Genomic DNA, 17,091 nt, shown 5'->3' on the forward strand with positions numbered 1-17,091 from the left:
TAAATTGAAGTACAAGAATATACTTCAAACTGGTAAATATTGGTATATAACTATTTAAAGAATTGTTGACATAAAGAATCATATATAATATAAAAAACATTAATCTTAAAGCTAATAAGGAGGCAGACAAGCAAAAAACAGGTGAAGGTCCACGCGGTCCAGACCTAACCCCTGCAGAAGAGTTGGCTCTCCAGCAAAATGCCCATCGCCCTGTTTCTGAGGGCATTCCAGGGGGAAGCTCCTCCTCAGAACCAGTGGCAGGATGCAGTGGTCACTTCATTTCAGGTAAAGGATGGTCATTGCATATTTGTCCTCCATGTGTGCTATAGGTATGTTCCATATAGCCCTCTTTTTTGTTGGGTCAGTTGCAGGGAATGTCATATCCCTTGAACCTGTGTCTGACCAACGAGATATTAACGAAGGTCAAATATTTGATGAAGACACTGTGTCTGATTATTCATCAGGAGGAGAGGTACATTTTCCAAATAATGTTTGATCAAACTCCACTGTGATCAGTTCCATGTGCCCCAATCACATTTGGAAATCCTGGTAATGAGAATGTTAGGCTGATTGTGCGATTCTTTATGGAACTGTGGGTGTTTTAGCCTGTGTATTACCTACATGCAATGGCATGAAACGCCTCTTTTATTGTCTGCACACGCAGGTGTCCAGGAAACACTATGAAAACCTGAAGGAAATGTTTCAGAGCCAAACAGACTTTACGAATTGCCTGGCAAACTGCACTTTTCGATAGATGTTCCGCATCGCCTACAGTATATAAAAAAGTGCCGCTTGCAAGAAACCTCAAAGCAATGCCTACTGTCTGTGTGGTTGTGAGAGCCCGACTTCGCCGAGTTTGACTTCGAATATGCGGAGCTAATAAATCTTTGAGGTACAATATTCCCCCTCGGCTAAAGCGGTATCTTTCGTACAGAATTTCCTCCGGGGGCAATAAAGGATCTTGCCGATCGCGCAAAACCCTCTTTATATGAAATTCTCTTTGTATAATTTGCACACCAATATCAATTGGTCGCTCATTCATGAACGGCGAAGCCCTGACTGGATGACTTCCACGCACCGTCACTGATCACGTGTGTAAACTAATCCTTGTTTACGCAGAACAAACCTGCTCCGAGCAGGTTTGCGGATTTGGATGTGTTGCTATGACAACACTTCCAGCAAGAGTTTCAAAAAACTGACAGATCCAGGATCAGGCCAAACAGTCAACAATTACATCCGGCTACGCGAGTAATCCACGTACGAAAAATACCCCCCTGCTGTACATTCATCTATTGATATCATCAGCTCTAAACAGTCAAATGAATATATACAGTATGTGTCAAAAGACAGTTATAAGGCAATTTCAGAAAAGAAGGAAAAAATGAACAATTGAAAAAGAAAGACACAAAGATGACAATGACATTCAACACACAATAACCCCCCATACATGTCAATAAAAATATAGAGAGTGAAATACACACCTCAGCCCCTTCTGACGTTCACACAATACTCCAGAGTTCAAGTTGTCTGATTATAATGTGGAAATGAATTGGAGAAGATGGCCAATGAAAGAATCTGAAAATTTAAATGTAAAATGTTTTCCCAGTCAGTCCAGTTCTTCAAGGATCCATTTATAAGAATGTTCTCATTGGCTAAACAAGAACTCTTCACACACATTTACGTGCCTGGACAGACTAAACTTTTCCAATCTGATTTATTTAGCAGAGACTTCCATTATAAAGCCCAGCGCCATCTGGTGTAGTAAAATAGTAAACACAGCAGAATCAGACAACTGGGGTGTGTCCTTCTGTTCAAAGTAATTGGGTGGGTTATAACTTGTCACTCAATATGGTGCAGTCCAGTAAAGACACAGAAGTGACAGTCAAGGATGAACAAGTAACTGAATGTGAGCTCTCCTGCCAGACTGACCTCCATACTGGTTTGTGCTTTTCTTGTTTTATTATAGAATTACAGCACATTATTGAAACATGAAATCCTCATCTAAACCCACACTGACTACTCACTGGCAGTCCTCACCTAGATCTGTGTTGCTCAGTCTTTTCCTGATAATTGCTTTTATTAATTTATTTGTGACACATATTAAGCTTACATTAGTGCCGCTCCAGTTGAAATATAACTCATCCCAACTCCTTCCCACACAAACATTTCAGATGTGTATTAAGGCTTCTAATCTTCGTAATCTCACATGGACTGGTGTGGCACAGGTAGAAGTCCTGAGATGACCACTTTTGTCAGTTCTGCTCCTCAGCTTTACACTCAACTCTTAAATTTCTCCAGGAGAACTCGCAGTCTGTCCAACCTATTTTGATTATTCTTGTGACACCTGGACAAGCTTGATCATGACACCTGGATCTTCCACTGCTCTGGCAGCCATCCACAGAAATTTTCTACCTGTATACTCAAAAGACAACACAGCATGTGAGACTCTCTGTATCAGGAGCAAAACTTCATCTCAATTCTCAAAATAACTGAATTCCTGACTATGACTACTTTTAGGGCTCCTCATCTCTACCTACTGTCTGAAAGATATCAGAGTGACCTTCCAGCTCTGCAAGGCCCTGAAAACAGCTGAACACCTCCAGCTTTGGGGTTGATGATCTTGGACAGTGTGCATCTCATACTCTAGACTTACATCTGATTGTCCTTCTGGCACACTAACCTTCATCGCAATGACACCTGAGTGGGCCCTACAAGTATAAGTCATAGTGACAATGGCAGTTAGTAGTAATAATGAAAAGTAAGCTAAAGGATATAAAAATGCAGCAAACTGGTATATATAAAGACTCAAAACTCTGAGAATTACAACTGGCATTCGATGGTGAAGGTTAATAAGCAAAGAGTTCATAAAATTAAATGAAATCAGAAACCCCTTGATCAACATCTAGACACTCATGTTTAATATCTCTGCCTCACAGGTTTGATAAGGTGACACCTCACACCCTAAACCAGAACACAACTATTACACACTAGACTCTGGTCCAACCCCTCATCCCCACCAGCGCTACATGCAGTTGTGAAGAGGGTGGATGAACGCACCCCAAGGAGACGCGGCCGCTCCTCCGAAACCCCTCTTGAACGGTGATACAATGGGAAACAAATAACAGTTGCTTTAATACCTCCTCTTTGCTCAATCAGCTGCTGCTGCCGTGCCGCATATTCTGCATTTCGTGCGACGCTTTGAGCATTTAAAAGCTTGTACAGCAGTTGTCCTTTTGTCTCACTGCCTTGCCTTGAACACTATTCAATCTCTTTTTGCTGTTGCGTTATTTCACTGAGTAATATTTTCCGTTTGTGCTAATGCAATCTTTACTATCATTTTTTTGAGACTTTAAAATTTTCCTACTTCCATTATTTCTAACCTGCTCTGCATGTGTATCACGGGACTTGCTTCCAAAGGTTGTAAGAATGACGTGACTTGACCGTCTCACGGGACATGAAAATGTCTCTCTGTCTCTTTGTCTCTCTTCAGAAGATCACATGTCGTCTCGTCTAAAGATTTTAGTTTTATAATAGAGACATATATAGATAGATAGATAGATAGATAGATACTTTATTAATCCCAATATATACCAGCAGTTCTCAAACTGTGGGGCGAAGTAACAAGAAAGGGGGTGCGAATGTCGCCATATGTGGCGTAATTTCGCTATTCGTAGTGAAATTTTAAACTTATAGTGGTGTATCGGCATCAAAAAATATAGGAATAAATTTTATTAGGGTTTCAAAAAAACGTTAGGGGGGCGCGATTTAAACTGTTATGAAAACTCGGGTTGCAAATACTTAAAGGTTGAGAAACGCTGATATATACAATCTTGGCGAGAACACTGAATTCAGCACAACAAAGCTCGCCAGTTCTGTCCACTTAATTCTTAAGAAATAACATCAAGTCGAGTTTTGAAAGTCCCTAAAGTCTTACTGTCTACCACACTACTTGGTCGCTTATTCCAAGTGTCTATCGTTCTTTTTTTGTAAAGAAAAACTTCCTAATATTTGAAAAAGTTATCAACTGTGACACTGTGTTCTTGATGAACTTATTTTAAAGTCACCATCTCGATCCACTGGACTAAATCAATTCAGAATTTTAAGCAGTACAATCAGGTCACCTCTTAATCTCCTTCACCTTAAACTATAAAGGCTCAGCTCTTTTAATCTTTCCTCATAACTCATCCCCTGTAGCCCTGAATCAGCCCAGTTGCTCTTCTCTGGACCTTTTCTAGTGCTGCTATGTCCTTTTTGTAGCCTGGAGACCAAAACTGCCCACAGTACTCCAGATGAGGCCTCACCAGTGTGTTATAAAGCTTGAGCAGAACCTCCTGTGACTTGTACTGCACCCATCAAGGCGCTATATAACCTGACATTCTGTTAGCCTTCTTAATGGCTTCTGAACACCATCTGGAAGTTGATAGCTTAGAGTCCACTACGACTCCTAAATCCTTCTCTTAAGTTGTACTCTCGGTTCTCAGCCCCCATTGTGTATTCAGACCTCACATTTTTACTTCCTATGTGTAATGCTTTACATTTACTGACATTAAATTTCATCTGACACAAATCTGCCCAAGTCTGTCTGCTGTCCAAGTACCTCTTTAATGATTTAACAGATTCCAAATTATCTGCTAATCCACCTATCTTGGTATCATCTGCAAACTTCACCAGCTTGTTACTTATATTCCTATCTAAATCATTTACAGTATATATATTAAAAATAGCAGCGGCCCTAGCACTGACCCCTGCTGGTCACCACTCTTAACATCGGCCAATTCTGATGAGGTTCCTCGCACCATCGCCCTCTACTTCCTGTGTCTGAGCCAATTCTGTACCCATCTAAAAACATCACCTGAACTGCCACTTCTTTTAGTTTCATGCCCAACTTCTCATGTTGTGCCTTTTTTGCTTTCTGAAAGTCAAGATAAATAATATCATCTGCTCCACTCTGATATTAGTGAGACCAGTTATGTTATACGGGTTGGAGACGGTGGCACTGACCAGAAAGGAGGAGGCAGAGCTGGAGGTGGCAGAGTTAAAGATGCTAAGATTTGCATTGGGTGTGACGAGGATGGACAGGATTAGAAATGAGGACATTAGAGGGTCAGCTCAAGTTGGACACTTGGGAGACAAAGTCAGAGAGGAGAGATTGCGTTGGTTTGGACATGTGCAGGGGAGAGATGCTGGGTATACTGGGAGAAGAATGCTAAGGATAGATCTGCCAGGGAAGAGGAGAAGAGGAAGTACTAAGAAAAGGTTTATGGATGTGGTGAGAGAGGACATGCAGGTGATGGGTGTAACAGAGCAAGATGGAGAAGACAGAAAGAAATGGAAGAAGATGATCCACTGTGGCGTCCCCTAACGGGAGCAGCCGAAAGAAGAAGAAGTAAAACACGACCTCGCTCTTCTGAATCCATTCTGAGTCTTGCCATGTGCTGGTCAATCTTCTCCTTAATAATTCCTTCTATTAATTTTCCTATGTTGCACATTCAGCTTACTGGGCTATCATTGCTTAGACTTGACTGGTCACCCTTTTTATATAATGAGATAACATTTGCCATTTTCCAGTCCTTCCTAATTCCCCAGTATGTTCACTGCCTGTATTTTTTAATTTCTCTTTACTATTCCTGATGCAGTTCATCTCCTCCTTGACTGATCCTTTATTACTAAAATAGTAAAAGAATCTGTTAGGGTCGTCTTTTGCTTTATCTGCTCTATTCCTCTCTAACTGTCTTTTAGCCTCCCTGATATCCTACTTAATGGTTGCCCTCATGTTCTCATATGCCCTACGATACACAATGGAGTTTGAAGTCTTAATTCACCTTATCGTCTGTTTTTTCCTCTGCAGCTTCTTTTTTAACTCTTTATTAACCCACTGTGGAGATTTTTAAAATTTCCTATGCATTCCAAATTTAGGTCTGTACCTGTCCTGCATTACATGTAAAACATTTTTAAACCTGTTGCACTTCTCCTCGACTGTCTCCACAAAGCTAATCCCAGTCCATCCTCCTTAAACTTTGCTGCATCTGCTTAAAATTTTCCCGACCAAAGTTAAACTTGACAGTTTTAATCTTTGCCAAATAGCACTATATATATTTTACTTTGGGCGGCACGGTGGCGCAGTGGGTAGCGCTGGTACCTCGTAGTAAGGTTACCCAGGTTCACTTCCCGGGTCCTCCCTGCATGGAGGTTGCATGTTCTCCCCGTGTCTGCATGGGTTTCCTCCCACAGTCCAAAGACATGCAGGTTAGGTGCATTAGCGATTCTAAATTGTCGTTGGTGTGTGGGGTTGTGTGTGCGCGCCTTGCGGTGGGCTGGCGCCCCGCCCGGGATTTGTTCCTGCTTTGTGCCCTGTGTTGGCTGGGATTGGCTCCAGCAGACCCCCGTGACCCTGTGTTACGATATAGCGGGTTGGATAATGGATGGATATTGTACTTTCACACAATTACCGTACAACAGACCAGCTTTTCTCAACAATACCCATTCTTTTTCTTCTTCTTTTTCTGATTCTTCTTCTTTCCCCATCCGCCTTTCATTCTCCACTCCAGGTTAACATTGTCCTGCTCCACTCTAAAACCCAGGATGACCAGTTGAGTCTCTTTAAGAGACCACCCTGTGTAACACTACCATGGTCCTCACATGGCAATAGTGCTGTCCCCTTGTAGGTTGTGCCAATGGCTCTCATACATCCTACAGAGTTGTTTAAGAAGATGCTGCTACCCAGAGTACCAGGGGAATACTAAGTAGGGAATACTCATACCACCCTTCTCCTAATTCAGACTCTCCTCTACGTCATCAGAATACTAACAAAAGTGTCATGTGACTGTGTCTGTGAATGTTTTTTTTTAATTAGATGACTCCATTCATTATTTTTTTCATATCCAAACAGCTTTCTGTGGAAAGAGTGATAGGGGAACATGAGAAGAGCTTCACTGATCTGATTCACAGCATTGAGGAAACCTACAAGAACCTGACCGAGAAGATCAGAGAACAGGAAAAGAGAGAAATGGAGAAGGCCAAAGGAGTCATGGAGCAACTGGAGAAGGAGATTGAGGAGCTGAAGAGGAGAGAAGCTGTGCTGAAGGAGCTTTCAGAGACCAAGGACCATCTCCACTTCCTGCAGGTGACAGCGACACTTCACAGGGATGCTGATCAGACTGGGGTGTGTGGGACCTGAGAACATTTAGGGAGAAATGTACAGTAAAAGATCTGAGGAGTTTTTACAAATGGCAAGAACAGGCCTTTCAGTCCAATGTCATATTTGACTAATATTTCCACAGTTTATCCTAAAATCTCAAAGCTCAGCCTTCATCTACATGACAGGGAGGTAAATCTACGGTTGTTAGTTTGAAGATACAAATTTATATGACATTTATTCTTAATAAGACACATTTTAAATGACACCACCTGAGAAAATAAGACACCAACTCCTTCATATCTTTAAACACTTCTGTCATGTCACCTCTTCATGTCATTTAACTGATGATATTCAAATCCTTCAGCATTTCCTCACAGCTCAAACCCCACAGTCCAGTCTGGTCTCTCTTCTTCTTCTTAACTTTCTTTTCTGCTGTTTTCTAATTTCTCTAACACACAATATTCCTGATGTGGTCTCACAAGTGTGTTCTACAGGGCAGATTATGTGATGAGCGCACAAAAGGCTCCCAAGTCTTTGTGACAAGTCACACACTTTCTAACTGCAGACATTCAACTGTAAGATTATACTGAATAGTGTGTGTAAGTAATTGGATTTAATTTAAATGCCAAAATTCCCCCAGGGACACATACACTCAATTCCTATCTATCTATCTATCTATCTATCTATCTATCTATCTATCTATCTATCTATCTATCTATCTATCTATCTATCTATCTATCTATCTATCTATCTATCTATCTATCTATCTATCTATCTATCTATCTATCTATCTATCTATCTATCTATCTATCTATCTATCTATCTATCTATCTATCTATCTATCTATCTATCTATCTATCTATCTATCTATCTATCTATCTATCTATCTATCTATCTATCTATCTATCTATCTATCTATCTCAATGCCTTATTTTGTCTGCTAAGTCATTTCTTCATCTGCCTGTCTGTTGCCCCCTCAGTCCACTTATCTACAGTCTGATGACTCACCTCTTATGGACTTCTGTGTGAAAAGCAGTGATATTTCAGTTCTGATATTAATTTTAGTTTTTATTTTATAAAATTAATTTTTTATTTCATTCTAGTTTTCAGTGGAACCATTTCTTTTTTTCAATTTAGTTCTGTGTTTAAAATTTTTGTTTTTATTTTATTTAGTTCTGGCCTTTTTATATAATATTACCGGTAGTACAATTTTAGTTTTTTTTTTGTTGTTGCAAGACCACAAATGCTGGCCTACACATATTTCAATGCAAGTTATGTTTCAGTCAACAAAATACACTCACAGTTCCTAATGAAGTTAAACACAGGTTGACTATCAGTGAGCAAACAGATGAAGTGTCCTAATGAGCGTAGTCAGCAAGATCAAATGTTTCAACCCAAGAAACCAGTCTGTGCAAGCACCTTGCTGTTAAGCTTTAAACAAGCATGCATTTCAAGAGATTGGTTCATGTTGAAACAGTGTCCATTGCACAGATCATCACACAGTGAAAATATTCTCTTGACAAGCGCCTGTAATGCAGTAGCACAGACAAGGTCCTCAGCCACTATGAGGGGCACCAGCAGATTGTATGTTGACGATTTCTGCTGCCAGTAGTGAAGCAGTGACGTGCGGTGATGTTCGTGAGGCACTGACTCCTTCAGAATCAGATTTACAAATATATGAACCCATATCGTATTCACTATTCAATTGGCAGCATGCACATTGACTACTGGTTATGTTTAATATCTCATAAGCATTCTTTACACACATATTGGCTAAGACAGAACGTTACATTTATAGCGGCAAGATTTGCTCCTCACCCTCCATATGTTCTAAATTTGCCGTTACAATTTCACAATTTATACTCATTTAATACAACAATTTCACAATTTATACTCATTTAATACAAATGAAAGTATAGAGAGGTGTACAAAAATGGATTTAAATTTTGACCTTAATAGAAATACTGTATTTAGTTGTTTTTAAAAGATTTTAATTGTTATGCGTTAATCAATTTTAATACAGACTGCTCAACAAAAGGATAACAGGAAAAGCAAAGGAATATTTTATTTAAGGTCAAAATTTATTCTTTAAAAATTGGATTTTTTTTCTTAGTCTGATCCCATTTGTTTATAAAATTGAAAACCGTTTATTGTCTTACATTTATTTGTAAATAAAGTCCATGCACCTCTCTTTCTCCACGAAAATCTCCATCACTTTATTGTAAAAGTCCTCCTTGATTTCCTTTAGTTTTAAAAGTCTTAATCTTCCATTTTGAAGTTGTAAAAAAAAATAAAAATAAACGGCCCCTGCAGTGCACTTGACTTTCTGAAATCGCTAACTTTATTTGTTCTGAGAGCCTCTGCGTAGAAGAACAGCAGCAACCTGTTAGGCTCACATCTGCTCCCTTCAGGGCGGTACGGTACTGTCTGCCTCGCCTTGTGCCTTCTCACTGCGGTTTTATGTCCAATCAGCAAGACTAAATATGTCACACACATTCATTAAAGATGTTAGCCAGACTGAAAAGTCATGGTGTATAATAAACATGTCTGCAGACATTGTATTGGCTACACAGAGAGAGACGGCAACAGGCACACGCCAACTGCATGCATCAACCCCGTGTGTGAGGGAGAGCGCAGTCCGAGGGGAGGTGAGGCTCGTTGCTGCCGCACCTCACGTTTCTCCCTAGTATTTGATTAGGAAATGCACAAATTCAGCGATTTTGGCGGTGAAACAGATAAACATTATTGAAATTATACAGAAATCAAATTATAGCACAGACCAGTGGACAAATTTATTTTATGTTATCATTATTAGTTTTTTTTTTTACTTTTCATGCCTCCCACAATCGCACGTCCCTGGTGCCAGAGAAGTGCTGGACTTCCACTAAGTGCTGATCCAGTTGGTCCTGCCCTGAAACTCCGAGACTCTTTTCTTTTTCTTGCACGCTATATTTGCTTTTATTATCATCTGTGCTGTAATTAAAGTATTTCCACATGTTACTTTCTTGCTTTCTACCTGCAAACATCTGTGCAAAACTCGCCATCGGCAACCACACGTGCTGACTGTTTCAACCCAACAAACCAAATGTGCTCAACAAACAAACAGCAGTCCTTACGGAAGCTGCACCACATGACTACAGTAAGCTCAAGGTACAAGATCACCGCATAGTAAACAGCGCAACGTAACTGAAGGCTCAGGGCAAACAACTCCTCTGCACAACTGAACCGGATTGAATGAAAATGCTATTGCTTTTTTTTTGTTTTTACTCAATTTTTGTTCTCGTTTTAGTTCACTCACATATCACTCATTTTTATTTTTATTTAGTATTAGTTTCTCTGTTTGCCTTAATTTAATTTCTCATTCTTGTAAAACGAAAAACACTATTTTTAGTTCTAGTTCTCATTTTCATTATAAAAATATCACTGGTGAAAAGCTTTTTAAGAGTCAAGGCCGATGACATTTTTTCGTCCATTATAATGAAACATTCTGCCATAAATAACCAATGATTGAATGAAAAGTAATCTCTCTATATAAACCCAAGATGAATGTCCACCACACTGATGTTTAGTTTAGAGGAGGTCCTTCTTATTAATGTTACTTTTTATTCCTTCTTTTTCCCTCTCCTCTCCTGATGCAGAGTTTCCCATCTCGCAGTGTCCTTCCTGCTGATGGAGACTCGCTCAGCTTCCCTGTCACGGCTGACTTTTCTTCTGAGGACCTGCTAAAGGAGCTGTCTGGTCTGAAAAAGAGTCTGGAGAAGATCAGCCAATGGGACATCCTGACATGGACTCCACCAGGTACTGTGACTCCTCATGTTTTGTTAAACTCCATTAGAAGGACCAGGGTGACAATATCGGGGACAGTGAGATACCTGAACAAGGCCTGCTCTTTTACATTTATTTCTAAGCCTTTACTGTTACAGTGACCAGCTGAGTGATATCATATTCTCATATTAAACAGAGTTCTTGAATGTTTAAGGTAAATATTTGATTTCTTATTAGCTTAGTGAAACACCTGTTTTCTAAACACAGTTAATGCTACAATGGTACGTCTATCTGTTTTGATAGTGTTGTACATTTATGAACCTCTGAGCACCGGACATGCAAGTCCTTACATTCCTCTTTCTTTGTGCTTCTCGTTTCTTCTGTTCCTTGGACATTGCTACCCTCTGGTGGACACTAGATGACATTATGCCCTGGCATAGATGTCACACGTCAGACGGTTTATTGCTTTATGTATATAGAGATACTTTTTCTGTTTACTCCCTTAAAAGCTACTTCTTCATTTCACATTTGGATTCTTTGCATTTGCTCTGCATAACGACCAACGATAAAATAAGGAACAGAAAGTTGTGTTAAACTGGCAGGACCTGCTCGGTGTACAAATGAAGTGTTGTGAAGTTGAAAGCAGTAACGACATAAATGAAATTGAATTGGGTTCAACTTCAGTGCTTTGTGTTATCATGAAATCTGAATGAGCTTCTGCTGTCTTCTCTGTCCTTTACATTTTATCAGATGGGCTCCTTTTTAAAAGTTCACGTTAATCCATTTTCCACCATGCTTCCCCAGGCTCATGTGTTTTCTAAGTGTGGTGTCGTATACTCAGACTCATTACACCCACTGACACTAAAGAGAGTTTCACACAGCGAGAGTATTTCTTCATATATTTTGGTGATAAAGATCAGCAAATTAGAGGAGTGCATTAGAACCCTGACCACTTCGGGACCACCTGAACACTCCACTGAGTGCACATAACAAGTTCACAGGTGAAACACATTAACAGACTTTACAAATAATAAACTATATAATGTTTACATATCATGATACATGTGTTTAAACAAACCTGTAAGCTGACGCAGTTCTGCACTGATGAACATAAATGGAACCTAACAATGTCTGTCCATGAACAGAACTGCTGAGCTGTGGCCAACTAACAACACAGGAGAGGAAAACAGAAAGTGAGGTGACGAGGGTTAACAGGTCAGACATGTGTGCGCCCAACTGCACCGACACTACCTGGAAGAAAGTCTGAGATCCAATGGTGGATTGGACTGGGCAGGCTGAACTCGGTCAGTTTCTTATCTAGAAGCTCTGAGATGTTGGTATCTAAAGCAGAGGTCAAGTCCACAATCGAGACCCTCACTTCTGCCCTGGCTGATCAAGGTGTTGATAAATAAAAGTCAGACTCAGAGTCACCGCATCATCAACACACCGGTGGGCTCTGTGTGCAGACTTGATCTGCATGTTTTGTTGCTTTATTTTAACTGCATTGCATTTGTAATTAATGTTTAAGAATTTAACATTATAAAATTACATCTTAACTAGAGCTGTCAGCATTAATGTGTTAACACTTGAGCTTAATTTAAAAGCCTTGATTTATAAAAATAACACAACGTAATGGTGAGATTCCAGAATTTAGTGTCCCGTTCCTTCTCTGGTCACCCCTTTGTCATCTGAACTGCACTGATCTGCTCTTCTTCTCTCATCTCATGCAGTCTGCTGCAATGTCCTGAACTGAACTTTACCTTATATGCTATATACAAATGTTTTATCCCATACATATCATGGTCAGGAGCATTGCATTTCTTAATTCATGTGAAATTGAGTCATTAATGTAACTATGGAGGAGACATCTGTGATTCTTCTTGGCGGAAACTTTCATTTTAAAACTAACATTTCAGACATCTCTTTGTGTAAAATCAAAGTAGTATACATACACACACGACAATGAAGAGCTGGCCATGTTAACATCTGCAGAGTTTGATAAACTAATCTGACTGAAGAAAGTACTGGAACTGTGCAGGTGAGTTATGAGCTTCCAAAGAGCTGCTTGTGGATTGTAGCATTGTTGTTCTTGTAATTTTTGAAGTAATGATAAAGTGTCTTGTTATTAAGCTAACTATGAACACAGAAAGGGCAGCTCTTTGTGTGTGAATTATTTGCAAGTAGATCAGATCCTGAGATTTTAATCCCAGAATTGTAATTGCTGCTTTCAGGGTTATTTTATATAAGTGATCACTTCTTCAAACCATACATTAAAAAGGCTGTGAATGCTGTTGCTCCTAAAGCTGTAATGTAACAACAGTTGCCTTGATAACAAAGGGCCTTCTTTTACTAGATATTCATTCTAGAGCTCCTGCAACTGTAAGCATTCAAAATGAACACGACAAGTAACCACCGAAGCAATTCAGTGGTTTGCCAAATAATGTTATTTATATCGTACAATAGAATGAAAATTTTAATAAATACAAACAAGAAAAACTATTGGATTACAACCTGACAATTTAGTTAGGATGTTGTGATTCAGGTTGTTTGTTATTTCATTTCAAAATCAGTCTTTGATGCTCCTGTTCGATGTTGCATTGTGCAGCTTCCTTTTTTATTTTTCATGTTGTGCACAAAAAATAGATCTACTATGGAATCTGAAAATGTGAACAAACTTGTGTGCCTTAGCAACTGGTTAAGAAGGTTGAAATAATGATGACAGTGGCCTTGAGCAAAGTTATAGACATGTCCAAAATACTGTCTGTTGTTTGTGATAAATTTGAAAATGAATGGAATTTCTGAAATCCTCTGAGAATTATTTCAGGTATACAGTAATCCCTCCTCCATCGCGGGGGTTGCGTTCCTGAGCCACCCACGAAATAAGAAAATCCGCAAAGTAGAAACCATATGTTTATATGGTTATTTTTATATTGTCATGCTTGGGTCACAGATTTGCGCAGAAACACAGGAGGTTGTAGAGAGACAGGAACGTTATTCAAACACTGCAAACAAACATTTGTCTCTTTTTCAAAAGTTTAAACTGTGCTCCATGACAAGACAGAGATGACAGTTCCGTCTCACAATTAAAAGAATGCAAACATATCTTCCTCTTCAAAGGAGTGTGCGTCAGGAGCAGAGCATGTCAGAGAGATAGAGAAAAGCAAACAAATCAATAGGGCTGTTTTCTTTTAAGTATGCAAAGCACCGCGGCACAAAGCTGTTGAAGGCAGCAGCTCACACCCCCTCCGTCAAGAGCAGAGAGAGAGAGATAGAGTTTGTTTTTCAATCAAAAATCAATACGTGCCCTTCGAGCTTTTAAGTATGCGAAGCACCGTGCAGCATGTCGCTTCAGGAAGCAGCTGCACAGAAGGTAGCAACGTGAAGATAATCTTTCAGCACTTTTAGACGAGCGTCCGTATCGTGTAGGTGTGCAAACAGCCCCCCTGCTCAATCCCCCTGCGTCAGGATCAGAGAAAGTCAGCGCAAGAGAGAGAGAAAAGTAAGTTGGGTAGCTTCTCAGCCATCTGCCAATAGCGTCCCTTGTATGAAATCAACTGGGCAAACCAACTGAGGAAGCATGTACCAGAAATTAAAAGACCCATTGTCCGCAGAAATCCGTGAACCAGCAAAAAATCCGCCATATATATTTAAATATGCTTACATATAAAATCCGCGATGGAGTGAAGCTGCGAAAGGCGAAGCGTGATATAGCGAGGGATTACTGTATCACAATACTGATATTATTTTATTTATAGCTGATATAATGATGTAGTTAATAGGATATAATAATAAACCAAAATCAATTTAGATTAAGTATCCATAATTATCCTGTACGTACCATTGAATTTACCTGTATAATTACAAAGTAATGAATGTTACACTGTATTACAAGGTAAGTACAAGGTAATAACACTATAATTAAGTACTAAATTGTAATTGTTATTCCACAATTTTTCTAAGGAGGTTTGCACATAAATTGTGGAATGACAATTACAGTTAAGTGCTTAACCACAGGATTACACAGTAAGTAAAGGTAATAACACCTAGTAACTCTGTAATTATACAGGTGATTACATGGTAAAATACAACATAATTATGGACACCTCATCTAAACTGATACCAATAAACATTTTGACATATGCAACATAATGTGCGAATAATCACAATTAATTTCATAAACAAAGTTTGATTAAACACAATATAAAATATTAATCTACTGACAACTGTAATCTTTACATTCTCCATTTTTCTCTTTTCTTTGTATTTTCAGGTCGTGAAGCTCCAATCTTCACCTTACGGCATCCTGAACCTCAGAACAGAGAGGAGTTTTTACAATGTGAGTCTGTCGATTCATTAAATTTATCATCATTTCACTTTTAATATCTCAGGTCAGGCTTATGATATGAAAGTGTAGCCTGCAGAAAACATTGTGAGTGTGGTGTGACTGATGAGCTGAAAGTGACAGGGGTCCTGTGACTGGTGCATTATGGGATATTTAGATTCAGGACAGGGAACCACCAAAGAATTCTGTTAGACTTAAGTGTCAAGTGGACTCATGGGAAATAAAAATGATACCCTGCCAACTACGTCATATCTACCTAACAATACTCTGACCTCCAGTGTCCTTTGTCCTTTTTCTATTCTTTTTTTTTCTTAGCACTTCCTGCTGTTTTCTCTTTCTGTATTCCAGTGTCTCCTTTCTGATGCTTTTCTACTTCAGTCATTCCCTTATAATATTGATAATAATAATCCATTTATACAGCACATGACATTCAATGAAAGCAGCTCAGTGTTTTCACATAAAAAAACACAATGCCCACGACCATTAACATATACATAAACAGTGTTTGGATATACAGACACAGAAACAAGCATTGGATTAAAAAAGAATCACAAATTTAAGTGAAATAAGTTAAAGCTGACAAAATTACTTGACATCCTCCATTTTTTTCTCAATAAAAAAGAAAATTTGTTATTTATTCACGACTTAACACATTGTAGGAATTAAACCAAAAGAAGATGACATGGAAAATTTTATGGAAGCTGTTAGATATTAAAAGACATCACTGAATAAAAATCAGTCCACTATGAGAATCACAGGGGTCTTCAGTCACGCAACCCTAAAATGAATTCAAGTCAACATCCATGGGAAGAACTGGAAGTTAAAGTTGGGAGAAGAAGTCCATCAAAGCTGAAGAACAGTGGGCTGAGTGGACAGTGAGAGGAGTAGAAGTCTCATCCAGAGCTGCAGGAAGTGCTTGATGGCAGGTCTCACCTGAAAACAGTTGGTTAGAGAACATTAGGTGAGGGTCCCAATAATTGTGTTCACGCCTTTGTCATTTATTTTATTGTTTTTATTCAAAATTAAAAGCAAAGAGTCTGCTCTGTGGAATAAAGAATGGCAGATGACAATCTCTGTGGTCAATTTACACTTTACAGAAAATTGGGATTCTTGTTTAAAAAGTGGAAAGGGACAAATACTACTGGGGGCATGTCGGTGACACAAACAGTAGAGAGCCAGACGTGACAGGTGACATACAATGATATAAATAGGATTCATTCAGGTCAGCAGACCATCATAGCCATGGGGGTTTACCTTGAAATGATTTGTAACACAACATTGACAAACCGGTTTAATCCAGTTCAGGCTGCTTTGTGTTAAGTCAGGTGCTCACAACCACACAAGGCCAGTTCAGAGATGCCAATTCACCCAACATGCAAGTCTGTGGATTGTGTGAAGAAAACCAGGAGTGACACGAGGAGAACACGCTGACCTGACAAAGACGACCACTGGGCGCCAAATTCAAAGTCGTGAAGCTCAATCTGTGAGGCTGCAGCTCCAACCCCTCGGCCATCATGCTATCCTGAATCGAATTTTGCCAGTTCTGTTTCTCTTTTTCACATTTCTTATTATTCTGATCCCAAATCTTTTGATTTTAAAGTTAATTTCTACTGAATACTTCGTCTCCTTTAATGACTGAGCAGCTTCAATTCACTCCATGATGACTTTCTTCATGAACTTCACATCTCTCAACACTCAATGGCTGTTTTGTTTGCTGGCCAGTAAATCATTGAGCTGTCAGTTTGTGATGAAGTGTGACAGTGGATTGATTTTAAATTAAAGAGGTGGACTGTGACAATAAAAGTGTCATTTAATAAAGCCAGCGGTCAGTGTGGACAGTCCATTT

General features: G+C 39.3%; 3 protein-coding genes across 9 annotated transcripts in view; 2 read left to right on the top strand and 1 right to left on the bottom strand.

The window, feature by feature from the left end:
* LOC127527835 (tripartite motif-containing protein 16-like) overlaps positions 1 to 17,091 on the top strand; it is a 157,406-nt gene that overhangs the window by 135,455 nt on the left and 4,860 nt on the right. For both annotated transcript variants that reach the window (XM_051927832.1, XM_051927831.1), the window contains exons 5-7: positions 6,890 to 7,123; positions 10,777 to 10,936; positions 15,174 to 15,239. In XM_051927832.1, coding sequence (XP_051783792.1) covers positions 6,890 to 7,123; positions 10,777 to 10,936; positions 15,174 to 15,239 — 460 coding nt within the window. The remainder of the gene's footprint in view (positions 1 to 6,889; positions 7,124 to 10,776; positions 10,937 to 15,173; positions 15,240 to 17,091) is intronic.
* The window catches only part of LOC114644549 (oocyte zinc finger protein XlCOF6-like), a 536,868-nt gene that overhangs the window by 96,022 nt on the left and 423,755 nt on the right, over positions 1 to 17,091 (bottom strand). The window lies entirely within an intron of this gene.
* The window catches only part of LOC114643099 (E3 ubiquitin/ISG15 ligase TRIM25-like), an 89,603-nt gene that overhangs the window by 67,652 nt on the left and 4,860 nt on the right, over positions 1 to 17,091 (top strand). The gene's annotated exons all lie outside the window — the stretch shown is intronic.

This window comes from Erpetoichthys calabaricus, chromosome 5 (assembly GCF_900747795.2).
Source record: "Erpetoichthys calabaricus chromosome 5, fErpCal1.3, whole genome shotgun sequence".
Lineage (NCBI taxonomy): Eukaryota > Metazoa > Chordata > Cladistia > Polypteriformes > Polypteridae > Erpetoichthys > Erpetoichthys calabaricus.